This window comes from Coffea eugenioides, chromosome 3, assembly GCF_003713205.1.
Source record: "Coffea eugenioides isolate CCC68of chromosome 3, Ceug_1.0, whole genome shotgun sequence".
In the NCBI taxonomy this organism is placed as follows: domain Eukaryota; kingdom Viridiplantae; phylum Streptophyta; class Magnoliopsida; order Gentianales; family Rubiaceae; genus Coffea; species Coffea eugenioides.
Window position 1 is genome coordinate 31,109,975 of NC_040037.1, and position 13,061 is coordinate 31,123,035.

The window sequence follows — 13,061 nt, forward strand, 5'->3', positions numbered from 1 at the left end:
CTATTCTAAGTATTGCAACTACCAAATTATCTATTTTTTTTTATTAAAAATTACTTATAAATTAAAGTTTGTTAATAAAAAATTCTTATAAAATTTATTTGTGTAAGATAAAATTTTCAAATTCATCAAAAATAATAATTATTTCTAAATTGCACACACATTGCCTTTAACGCTAGTATTAATTATTTATGAAATACATATGACATCCCGGGTCAGAAACGGCGCTTATTAGCCCAATTTTTAACCATTAAGAGTTCTAGTTCAAGGAACAGATTGAATTTTTAAAACTTTGTTCGTTGAATTTTTAAAACCCCCAGTCCTTTGGTCAAAAACATAAGGGGTCTAAATGTAATTAATTCTAGGCTAACACAAACCGACTCCTACCCGCTCCATTTGTCCCTGTATATATATATTAAGCCATCAACTCCTCGGCCGGCTCCAAAGGTGATTAATATATCAACACTATAAAAATATTCGTTAACCCTAGTTAATTACTCTCTTCTGTTAAATCCCATTCATCATCCCCTTCTAGCTCATTATTTTCTCCTGCGCCATCTTTGGTCCTTATCTTCTCCTATCCCGTCTTCTCTTTCTCACAATTGAAAAAAAAAAAAGAAAAATCCAGAATATCTGTATCCATTCAGGTTTTGTATCCCTTTGTTCATTATAAAAAAAGGTGAAGAATTTCCTTACAATTTTGGAAATCAGTTTTCTCTCTATTTATCGTCTTTAAAATCGTAAGCTCTTTTTTCCACCTGTTTTTTGTGTTTTCTTCTAGGGTTTTCGGTTATTTAGTTCTGGTAGTAATTATGCCGCCGCCGACGAGCAAATCAACGTCGTCGCTGTCTTCCGACGGGGAGGCGCCGGCATCGAACAATCTCTGGATCGGTAATCTATCCCCTGAAGTTACCGATTCGGAATTGACGGCGCTCTTCGAAAAGCACGGGCCGGTCGATAGCATAACCAATTACGCATCTCGAAGCTATGGCTTCGTATATTATAAGAAAATTGAGGACGCCAAATCCGCCAAAGAAAAGCTTCAGGGCACAATTCTCCATGGGAACCCGATTAAGATCGAGTTCGCTAAACCGGTTCGTCAAACTCTTTTGATTCGTAGTCATAAAAATCCCAACAGTAATAATTATTATAATTGTTGTTCGAAATTTTTTGTTTCAGTTTTGATGTGGCGTTTGATTAATAGCACTAATGGATTTCTCGAATTTTCCTCCTTCGATGCAAATTTTGCTTTTGCGTTTTTTATTTTTGATTTTTTTTTGAGGGGCTTCAGTTTTTTTTTTGGGTTTGGGGGGAGGGGGGGCCTTGAAGTCGAATTGATGATTCCAACTTTTTATACGAATTCATGGTAATAGAAAAGCGCGAGAAAAAGATTGTGGTTCCATTTCTTTTTCTTTGGGTAATAGATTTATTTTTCTCTACAAATCAAAGTCAGAGATTAAAAAAAAGGAGTAAAGTTAACAATTGTGAAATTAAAAAGGACTAATCGACAAAGAATTGAGTTTTGCTCAAGATTTTCGATAAATTTTCCCTGCGCACCAACCCAATGACTAGGACGGCGGAATAGCCGGCGCTGCTATGAAAATCTGGGCTGTTGAGAGCAGCGTGAAAGTCTGGGCTGTGTAGAGAATATGAACATGCCACAATTCAACGTACGTGAATACTAATTTCTTACAATTTATGCTTCTTCAGATCTTGTAGAGAATATGAACATGTCACAATTCAGGGTAAAAGATGCGTTGGGCTTTTACGCATCAAAGCTCAATCTTGTAGAAATTCATTGTATTGTATGATCAAAGCTACTGGACATGTTCCCGAAATTTTTGCGTTTATTACACTACCAGTTTCTGGGGTACTTTCCCATTGGAAGACATACCTTTTCGCACGATGACTTGCAATGTAATCTAAGTAATCGTGCGTCCAACTTATCGAGAAACACGTCTACCCATTAAAATTTCACTTGAACAACAAATTCCAAGCCTTTCAGCATCTATATATTAGATAAAAGTACAAAATATTGACAGTTAACTGTGCGACGATATGTTTTGCATGGATATTTAGATCTTCAGGAGTGTGCCCGTTTAGATATGATGATGGATGGCGCATTAATAGATAAGGTCAACCATGGTTTTTCCTTCATGTAATTTGCTTCTTGTGGTTTATGAGCTGGAGACATCATAGGATCTGATCAACTGGAGGTCCGACTTGTCTGGCAAATGGTCAACTTATTCTTTTATTGCACTTAGTACCAACGTTTTCTTGCATTCAATGTTTAAGATGCAAGGAAAAAGTTATCACTTTGCGTCCATTTCTGGTTGAACAGAAGTTGTGTTAAGAAAATAAATCATCATACCAAAATCTCTAATGAGCAAATTGTCGTATAAAATACTATATGAAAAAAAAAGAACAGTGTGGTTGCAAATCTTTGGACACTTCTTTAGTAGATTGTGCAAAAACGAGATTGCTCCATTAAGGCCTGACATTGCAGTAATTTGATACATGATGAATCCTCTTTACATGCATGCATAGGAATACTGGTCAACTTCTGCTTTTTAAAACTATTTTTGAAGTGGAGTTTATTTAATTGCCTAACAAATTTGTGGGGCGGTTGTGTTATTACTTGTTATAAGGTGCTGTGCTTGCAGTTATTTTTTGCTTGTTTGTCTAGTGCAAATATTACATTTGGTGTAAACAATGGGCGTTCATTGGTCATAATTATCATTAGATTGAGACCATTTGAACTTTAAGTCCCTTCATATCCTACGTTGTCTCTTTTGCCTTTTTCTTCTGTCTTTTTCATGATTTTTCTCAAGTTACTAATCAGCGTAATTGTTGTATTGATGGTAGTTGTTCTTTTCTTTAGCATGTCTTGCATGTATAGTGGACTTCAGTGAAATATAGAATTAGAACAAAAAATTAATTATGCTTTGTGGAGCTGATGGTGTTCTCTGCCTTGTTCAGACTTGGGTCTATGATAGTTACTCTATGTGATGCATCATATTCTATTCTTTTCTTTTCTCTTTCCTTGTTTTTGAAATGTCTTTTCTTTTCTCACTACTATGGTTTCATTTGTTTTTTGAGTTCTATAACTATTCTGCCACTTATTCCCCTATTGTATTTCTGAGGCACCGTACTGGTAGTCAGTTATTGTAAAAGTGTAAACATGAGTATATTTTTTAGTTGTTAATTTGTGTCAATATACATGATAGATCATCAAAATAGGCCTGTAAGATTCAGTTTGTTTTGGTATTTTGTTGTTCTTATGTAGTTTCCTTGCAGGCTAAACCATGTAAGAGCTTATGGGTGGCTGGAATAAGCCAATCTGTCTCAAAAGAAGAACTGGAAGAAGAATTTACGAGATTTGGTAAAATCCAGGAATTTAAATTTCTTAGAGACCGTAATACTGCATATGTCGACTTTTCTAGATTAGAGGATGCTTCTCAAGCGTTGAAGAATATGAATGGGAGGAGAATTGGTGGGGATCAGATACGTGTGGATTTTCTTCGATCACAACCTTCTAGAAGAGTAAGCATCCAACTGCTAAATTACCTTAGAAGTTTGGTTATAGCTTCTTGTTGGTGACTTAGAAAATATCATACATTGGTCATGAAAGTCATGGCTTGTACTTGTTCCATATTGCTCATCCTTGTAACTTGCATAGAGAGGTTATATTGTGTTCACATATAATGCAGGAGCAGTTACCTGATTTTCGTGATGCAAGGGAAGGACATTTCCCCAACAGGAGCATTGGCCCTCCAGATACACGGTGGATGGCACAAGAGTCTATCCAAGTTGGGTCAAAACGACATGTACTATTCAATCCTTAAAAATGATTTAGTTTTTGTCTGCTGTCATCAGTGATTTTTGTAGATCTTTATGCTTGAAAGGTCTTCAGATTGGTTTTTTTTTCTGCCATAACTGTCTTGGATGCAAATCTTATTGAAACCATTTCTTGTTTCTTTTGGGATCCATGAGCTATCTAAGAACTAATGCTCTCCTGTACTTCCTTTTCTCCCTTTTGCAGCAATTCCAGTCTCCAGGAGGGCGGAGGGGAGATGGTCAACCAAGCAAGGTCTTGTGGATAAGTTATCCTCCTTCAGTTCAGATTGATGAAGACATGTTGCATAATGCAATGATTCTGTTTGGTGAGATAGAAAGGATTAAAACTTTTGAAGACAGGAACTATGCGTTTGTACAATTTAGAAGTGTAGATGAAGCACGACTTGCAAAAGAAGGTTTGCAAGGCAAGCTTTTTAGTGATCCACGAATCTCAATTGAGTATTCAAACAGTGAACTTGCACCAAACAAAGATTACTTGGGGAATTATCCTGGAACCAAAGGGACAAGGCCAGATACGTACCTGAATGATGTTCCATTTAGGCATGGACAAATGGACATAATTAGTCATGATTCTGGAGTTTTGCCACCTCGTGGAGCCCCTGGACCTGATGGCATTATGAGGCCATTAGGTCCTCAAGGAAATTTTGATCTTCAAGGTGGTCATCACGCCCATTTGGGGGGTCCAAATTGGAGAAGATCTTCTCCTGCACCTGGCCTGCTGTCTTCACCTTCTGCCAGTCTCAATCTGCCAAATAGATCTGCATCAAGTGCTTGGGATGTCTTTGATGCCAGCCAACTTCAGAGGGAGTCCAAAAGATCAAGGGTTGAGGGAACTTTGCAAGCTCACAATTCATCATTTCCTGCCAGAAGAACTGATGACCAAGGGTTGGGTTTGGATGAACCATATGGGCTTCGTACATACGCAGGTTCTACAGATCCTCTTTCTAATTTTGAAGGAAGAAGTCATCTTAGCCCAGTTGGCATGCAAATTTCAGTTGGTGGACTAGGAAAGCGCATTCCTGAGCCTGATTATGTGTGGCGAGGGATTATTGCAAAAGGTGGCTCACTTATTTGCCATGCCCGTTGTGTTCCTATAGGGGAAGGTATCAGTTCTGAGATGTAAGTATATTATTTTCAAACAACTTCATTGGTCTTTTTGATGCTTCTTGCAAACTTTGTGCAGTATGTCCTTAGTTTGAATTGGACCGCTCTTTCCTTTATTTTATTGCATGAAGCATTCTTAATAACTTAATTTCTTCCCATATAATAGAATGTTTACTTTATTTATAATCTGATGTTTAGTTTATTTGGGTGGTCTTTTGGGCTTTTCATGATCTCGTCAAAGTTCTACTGTAAGTGTGCTAAGTTTTTGTAATTCTGTTGTGGGGTGGTTTTCACTGGTGTTCTTTTTCTATTTTTCTCTGTTAAGTAGGTTGTGCATGGAGTATTTCTAGTTGCATATCATTTTTTTTCCCCGAGTATCAGCCATCTATTTGAGTATCTTAAAATTGTTGGATGGGTTTAGTGCTGAGTGTTCATCAACAGTATTTATTCTGAGTGTGGCATATGCTTCACGCATGGGACATAGCTAACAAAGAAAAGCTGTGAATTGTTCACCTGTAGTTTCCCTATTTCAGAAGTCTGATTGTTCCATGAAGTGTTTGTATGGGATCCAGGCGGTTGAGTCCATTTTAGTTCTTGCTGATTTTCGAATTTTTCTGCCTTTGAGTTTTCTTCTTTCCATGAGTTTTTGTTTATTTAGCTTATTGCCAACATTTATTTGATTTAATTCCACTATTGGCTTGACGTATAATGTGTGTTCATTTTGCAGTCCAGAGGTTGTTAATTGCACAGCTCGGACTGGGTTGGACTTGTTAACCAAGCATTATGCTGATGCTGTTGGTTTTAGCATCGCATTCTTCTTACCCGACAGTGAAGCTGATTTTGCTTCATATACAGAGTTTTTGAGATACTTGGGAGCTAGAAATCGGGCTGGTGTTGCCAAGTTTGACGATGGCACCACCTTGTTCTTGGTGCCTCCATCTGATTTTCTGACCAATGTTCTTAAGGTTACGGGACCTGAAAGGCTTTATGGAGTTGTTTTAGAGTTTCCCCAAGCAGCTCCTGCTAGCTCAAATATTCCGCCGTCATTGGTTCAGCCGCAGTATGTGGATGCACAGCAGCAAGCTAGTTCTCTAACTGGATATAATGAGATAGCGCAGGAGGAAATTGGTATACAAATGGGTTATAACAAGGTGGTACCGGAAGATATGAAACCACCTCTGAAAATGTTGGGCTCCTCTTTGAATTCTACTCCGCCAATCAATAATGCTGCAGTTTCTCAAGCTGGACTTAAATTAACACCTGATCTTATTGCCACTCTAGCTTCTATATATCAGGGAAACAGTAAGTCATCTGGTTCAGAAAGTTCATCAGTACAGTCTGCTTCAACAACATTGGGCCCTGCATTAAATATTACCCCTGCACCTGATAAAGGACTTCCACAAGGGTGGCAGCATGAACGTCAAGTTCCTGAGCAAGCAGGTTATGTTACACAACAATTCAACAGCCAGTTTCATAGCCAAGCACAATTTATTCCACAAGTTCATGCTTATCCTGCGGTGTCAAACACCCTCAATCTTCCTGCTCAAGGTGCCCTTGGCTATAGCCAAATCCAAGATCGTGGTTTCAACATGCAACCTCAAGGTGCTGTGTCATCTAGACCAATTGCCTCTGCAACCCCATCTCAAGGACAGGTTTCAGCCTTGTCTAATGTTGACCAGCAGCATCAACTTGGAATGCCCCATGATCCTCTGAAGGGGCATGGGATGGCACAGGGAACTGATGCATTGAGGTTGTATGGTTCGTCGGTCCTTCACCAGCCTACAAATCTTGTAACATTGGGCAGTGAGATTAATGGTCCCAATGTCCTACAGCATGCTTCTATGCCACAAACTACTGAAGCTGATGTTAGGAATCAGGTGCAGGAGCATCATTCAGCTTTGCAAGGAGCAGGCCAGGATACATCTGAGACTGAGGAAGAAAAGAATAGACGCTATCAATCAACTTTACTATTTGCTGTCAATCTCCTTAACAGGGTGCAGCAACCACCTGGAACTCAGACTGGGCAAGGTTCTGGCAGCTGACAGAATTGCCCCACCAGGTAAGATATCAATTCCTTTGTTTGTCATCAGTTGGAGTAGTTTTATGATAGCTGCTCTTCTACTATAATGCGGCATTTTGGTTTGATTATGTGAGGGCAGAGTTAAATTTTTGCAGTTTTCATGATCTGCTGTGTTGCTATTATGTGATTGGTGAACATGTGCTGTTTTGGTTTTAATCTCTTTGAAGAGTACGTTCCTAAATTAGTTGGCTATAGTTTTCTATGCCTGAGGCTTAAAAAGAAATTGAGGTAAGCTAATGAATGGGCTGGAATTGAGTAGGTGGTTCCCTGCAATGCTGTTTTGAAACATTCATTGAAAATTTTTTTGGGGGGAATTTGGTGTCAAGGAGATGCGCTGGGAGTTTCTCAGAAGTTACCTGCAGATAGAAAGTTACTTGGTCGACAGTTGCCTGCTTTAGGAGTTTATTTAAATTTGAAGTCTTCAGGTGAAATTGTTTAGCTAATTGCAGTGCATATTAGTTAGGCTTGTGGAATGTAGAAGTTAAATTAGGTAATTGATAGGAGGTGGTGTGAATTCTGGTCTTTAAGGATGATCATTAAGCAAAAACAGAAGTTGTTGACCGGGAGAAAGAAACAGGAAGTTTGTTGCTGAAATGGAGGGAATTAGAACAAACCAGACAGTATTCTTGTTTTAGTCATCTACTTTAGGAAGTATCTGTCACTTACACTTGTCATGGATATCTCTTTATGGTTGGGGTGCTTTAGCTAAATTGAACTACATTCAAATGTATTTTTGTCTTTTTCTTTTACTGGAGTTCAGTTGTACATTCTAAGTTATTTTTGTAGCGGAATTCAGTGGGACAAAAACAGGAAGTTTGCCACTGAAAGGGGTGGGAGGAATCTCTTTAGGATTAGTTTGATGCAGATAAAGTTAACTACATTCAAATTTATTTTTGTTGTGTGTTGCTGAAGTGCACTAATATATGTTAGGTTGTTGAATATGCCATATAAAGACATGTCTATTGTATTTTTGACTTGGCCAAGTGTAAACTGTATAATTTGTTTATTCCTACAGGTTTTGGGCCTTTGTTCCCGTGTTTTAATAATGCATTTCCTGTGTCATTTTTTTTTGGGGCAAAACTTAGTGTTTTAAGTTCCATGAACTCCATCATGATTAAATCAGTATGTTCTAGAAGTTTGCCCTTGTGCTGTCTTTATGGCATGGTTGAATACTTACAACTAGGAAAAAAGTTGGGTGTGTTTAGCAGATGTTACTGAAGTTGTTTTAGCTGGATTCAATGTTCGATGCATCTTTTATGTCATACTTATTCATGAAGTTAAGCTAAAGTATTAGGGATTAGATTGCTCCCTTAGTACCGTAGTGACAAAACACGCCCCCCCTCCCTCCCCTCCCGAAAAAAAAAAAAACCCCTCCTCTCCTGTCTAAAACATAGGAAAACCAAAGAAAAAATGGAGGAACAGAGAATCTTCATCACTTCGCCTCCTGATCTGGCTGTTAGTGAAGATGAATTGTAGTAACCTTTTCTCTACAGTGGTATATTCTGAATGTCTCATTGTTAAATTTAGTTGTCTTTAATGAGTCAACGCTGTAGCAAGTTGTAAACTTGGCGCCATGCTTGGATATTCAGTTTTTTTTTTTTGGTGATTTATAATACTTATTTTGATTACATGTATGCCTGTGCTGACTCTCGTCAAGCAATTGGTTGGTAGTTAAGATAAATTTACATCTATGCTTTAGGGCTGTTTGACTGCTTGTCTAAGCATTTGCCTTTTTCTGTTGCATGTTCAAGTCCATCATGTGTCACTGTAGATTGCGTCTTTTCTTGACTATGGTTAACTATATTCTTTCAGTCTGTCGGTGTCATGCTTTTCATCTGTAACACTGAGCATCTATGAATCTTGTCAAGTGTAATCCTAATTTATGAAGCTTTTGTTTACTTTTCTAAATATTCCTATGGTGTTCTTTCTATTTCTTTATGCATGTTCTTTCTGTAGGTAGGATAGAAGAGTTTTAAGTGAGATAATATCAGATGTTAAAGCATATTGGAGTCTGTAGAGTTGCCATTAATAAGCCGGAAAAGAGTAGAAGTGTTTATATGGAGCATATACCTGAGCATAACTGATTCAAGTTAACTATAGCAAATAAGACCGGGAAAAGGGAAAAAGGCTTGGAGAAAGATGTAAATGCAATGAGCAGATAAAAATGTTGATGACTGACTTGCGCTTTTGACCTTGTAACTGTCTTAGTGGTTCCTGAGGTTTTCTATTCATGGGGATGGGTGTCAAAGTGGGAGCACTTACTACTAGGTTAACCTGGGAGTGGGGCTGTGCATTCGAGAGTATAGATCCAGCAAACCATACAAGTTTGTTACACCTTCGTGTACTTAAATATTTCAAACCCAAAAGCATAAAGCTGGGTGTGAGGCTGCTAGTACCAGAGTATACAATCCAGCATACCAATTAAGTTTTTTACACTTTCACGTGCTTAATACATTGAATGCAACTCCAAAAATTTCTCTCCTAATCAAATCTAAACTTGAGACTGAAAAGTATTACTCCATTTACAAACTCTGATAGGAATCCGTCAGTTCACAGTATATTGCGTGAAAAAATGTGGCACCTAAAGGAATTAACCTAGCTCTTTTAAAGCGTGTTAGCTTCTGCAGCCCAAACCGATGAAATTTGCGCTGTTAGTTTTAGCAACAAACTTTTGATAGACCAAAGCAATTTGACAAATTAGAGCTGACCAACCAACTTTTGTCGAGACAAAAGAATATGATAATGTTTTTAAAAAAATTGAAAAAAGATTGGGATTCTTCAACTCTTTGTCTAACTTAGGTACTCTCTATAAATTAAATCGTTGTCTGTATTCACATTACTACATGTTTTTCGCTACATTACGTGGGAAGATTACTAACAAGTCTACACAATGAGGATTGAACATTTGTTCAGTCAAGTATGACTTGGGATAGATGCTAACGAATTTAGATGATTCATTGACTGCATAGGTTTGTGCTGACCCGGATAAATGGACACTCAAATATATAGCGAGTTGATAATGAGCATATTGCGCGGCTAGAAGGTGATAGCGACTGTAAAATGTAGAGAAGGTCAATCATGACCAAATACTGGTTGGAGTTCTACGATATGGCAAAAGTAAATAGGAAATAAATAATGCAGCTAGACGGGTTGTGGAAGGCAAATGGTATCTTAGGATAAAACTGATGAACGAAAACAGGGTGCCCTATTTGGGAATCTCCAGATCTATGCGGTCTTTAGCGGTCCAATGGGGTTTGTTTGAAGGGAAATATTAACCAAAACATTTGGTCTATGATTGTATCCTCCATTGCGAAGTCTTCTTTGAAGTGGAACGCTCGTGTATTAATTGCATCTCTTCGACACTCGGAACAATTCGTGTTTTAACTCCATTTCTTAACTCTTGTAACAGCAGTGTTTTAACTGCATTTCTTTGGCACATTATAGCCGTTTTGTTAAACTAGTTCTAATCAAATACACAGCAAAGCCTATGCGTTGAGTTTGTATGCCTTTTCACAAATGTGATTGTGCGTAACATTTTGTGTAAAGTTAAGCTCGGTGTTTCTTAAATATATCTCCATTACTAGAAACTTCCTTGTGGTCGTTCCTTGAAGTTTTTACCCCTAAGCGCATTGAACATGAATCGTCTATGCCTTCAGTGCTACTACACTGTTTTCTTTTCTGAGGTACTTTCGTTAGTTGTGTAGGATATACACTGGATTGACTACTTGTCATAGTCCGTCAGCGTGTGTACTAATGTAGCAAGAGAATTCCTTGGCTATGAATTTCTCCCATTATATGATGTAGCAAGCGACGTTGTGGCTAACTCTCTGGTAATTCACCTCCTTTGCAACCTAATCGCTAGGTTTTCAGTTGACTTGCGTCGGCCAATCTTTGCGCTTTGATCAATCCTGAAAAGTCTCAAGGACTAGTTTTACTCGTAACCTTGCTCCATCTGACCTGTTTGGCACGATAAGCCTCCTAATCAGATTTATCCCTTTTTTGTTCCTTTTCTGATCTATGCTTATTTATTTAACCTCGAAATTTTGTTCTTTGGGCTTTCAAAACCAAAATGTTCGATATGCAAAAACCATGCAAATGATCTGTTATTCATACTCGTTTCTGCAATTTCCCCGTCTTTATAGTTGCCAAATCTTTGCTCGTTTCTGCGATGCAAATGTAGATAATGATAGAAGGATGTGCAGGTTGGGTGTTGTATGAGGTGGTAAAATTCCATGAGCTCTTTTTCTTTCATGGTCTATCCCTGATGTAAAATCACACCTGTTCATACTACAATGATAAACACAAATATCCTACGTTTCGGATACCATCGGTCGTGCAAGTGAAATTGAGCAACTGGCAAAATGAGCGAGTGGTTTGTTTAATTGTCACTTTCATCAAGAGTGTGTGCCAGAAATTGCTTCTAGTCTCCGGATTTTTTGCCTTGAAATTAGCCAAAATAGTATTTTGCACTATTGACAAGTGTCCTTTTCTTTTTGGGGTCCTTCCGCTAATGTTTGACAAGCTATGGTTGATGCTTGGTAGGATCTGTTGGCTTTTGGCAGGAGTGGGCCCCAAAACCCACTGTGCTATACACTACATAGATACTAATTTATTTTTATTTTTTTTTAAATACCCCCCTTTCATTGTTTGCTACTATTCACTTTAGTGTTACAAAATTGTAAATTCCGACTACAACGGGCAGCTAGTACAAGACAAAATTTAACACAATGTTATATTGCTTATTCTCGCCATGTTTAATCCCAGAAATTCAACCAAAAAAAAATTTCCTATCTATGTTCAGAAAATAAGTTTGCCGAAAGAAACAAAACAGAGACATGCAACTCTTTTTCCGGGTTCATAAGTTTTACGAATATGTTATACGGGTAATGTTGTATTAGGAATGTCCATTTTTCTTGGTTCTCTATGTTCGGAAAAAACCTGACTAATTTGAATTGATTTTGCAATGTGTAGGCGTAGTGGACTTTGGCAATGTCGGATTCGGGCTAAGTTTTGCAGTCAAAGATTAGGAGCTCCGATAAAAGATTCGATGCGGGCCGTCAAATGTGTGACAGAGCTAAATGGACGCAATCATCGTTTTGTTTTTTATGCTCCATATGACTTCTTCGAAGGCGACCCTCTTTTTCTTTTGTATATTTCTTTTTTTAGCATAATGGTCTTTTGGATATTTTTTTGTCAAATAATGGTCTTTTGGATTGGATTATCACAATTGTTAGAGCAACTTTTCTTTAGCCTTCTTAATTTAAATTGTGATATTTTGCTATTGGTTCCATGATACTTACGGACACATTGCACGCCCACGCATTCTTTCTCATGTTACAATCCAATGACAATCCCACAATTCTACGATTCAAATTTATAAATTTGATCTCAGTCCTAATAAAATTTTAGAGTTAATTCTGCGGTCGATGCCTTAGCCAAAGGAGCGAGCACAACTCAAAATTCAGTGACGTATGAAGCTTCTACTCTGCCTGCACGCGTCAAGGGCATATCGTGTATAGATAGACAGTAGTAACCGCATATTCGTCATAGTACTAAGTTACAATTATAAGGAAATAGTACTCCTGTTATTTTTCTTCTTGTTTATTGGAGTCTTGGTCTATATGCCTAGGACTGGTGACGACTCGAGCTGCTCGCGAGCTGCTCGAGTCAAAGCTCGGCTCGAGCTCGTGTTGACCGAGCTCGAGCCGAGCTCGAGTAGTTCGTTAAGATAAACGAGGCGAGCTCGAGCCTTCGTTTCTTAGGCTCGATAGCTCGACGAGCCGCTCGTTGGGCTCGAGTAAGTGTGAAATTACAAAAATACCCTTGCTTCAATTAAAATTTACATGTTCTCTGCGCACTAAGCTATAATCGATGTTCAGCCACTGTTGGTAAACTTTCCTCCTTCCTTCACTTAGGTTAACTTTTATGCTCTGCTGACTCCTTCGATTGATCTTCTTCCTCCGCCACCGACTGTCCAAAACTCCCAATTTCCACTTCCGTCACTGCCATTGCTGCTACCGCT

The 13,061-nt window shown here is 38.3% G+C and overlaps 1 protein-coding gene across 3 annotated transcripts; it reads left to right on the plus strand.

The window, feature by feature from the left end:
- Positions 1-458: 458 nt before the first annotated feature.
- Positions 459-12,285, plus strand: LOC113765445 (flowering time control protein FPA-like). Of its 3 annotated transcripts, XM_027309626.1 has the most exons (7): positions 459-676; positions 779-1,091; positions 3,295-3,540; positions 3,708-3,824; positions 4,040-4,974; positions 5,687-7,018; positions 12,011-12,285. In XM_027309626.1, exons 2-6 carry the CDS (start codon positions 810-812, stop codon positions 6,999-7,001), a joined length of 2,895 nt encoding a protein of 964 aa, XP_027165427.1. In that variant the 5' UTR covers positions 459-676; positions 779-809; the 3' UTR covers positions 7,002-7,018; positions 12,011-12,285. The 3 variants fall into 3 exon arrangements, with proteins under 3 accessions (XP_027165427.1, XP_027165426.1, XP_027165428.1); XM_027309625.1 differs by having other exon boundaries at positions 459-1,091; XM_027309627.1 differs by lacking the exon at positions 12,011-12,285 and adding an exon at positions 10,009-10,611 and having other exon boundaries at positions 459-1,091.
- The last annotated feature ends 776 nt before the right edge of the window (positions 12,286-13,061 follow it).

Excerpts from the sequence above, each read along its gene's own strand:
- LOC113765445 (XM_027309625.1), top strand. The coding sequence starts at position 810 with ATGCCGCCGCCGACGAGCAAATCAACGTCGTCGCTGTCTTCCGACGGG. Across the intron at positions 3,825-4,039 it reads AAGTTGGGTCAAAACGACAT|CAATTCCAGTCTCCAGGAGG; the intron begins GTACTATTCAAT and ends TCCCTTTTGCAG. Across the intron at positions 4,975-5,686 it reads GAAGGTATCAGTTCTGAGAT|TCCAGAGGTTGTTAATTGCA; the intron begins GTAAGTATATTA and ends TTCATTTTGCAG.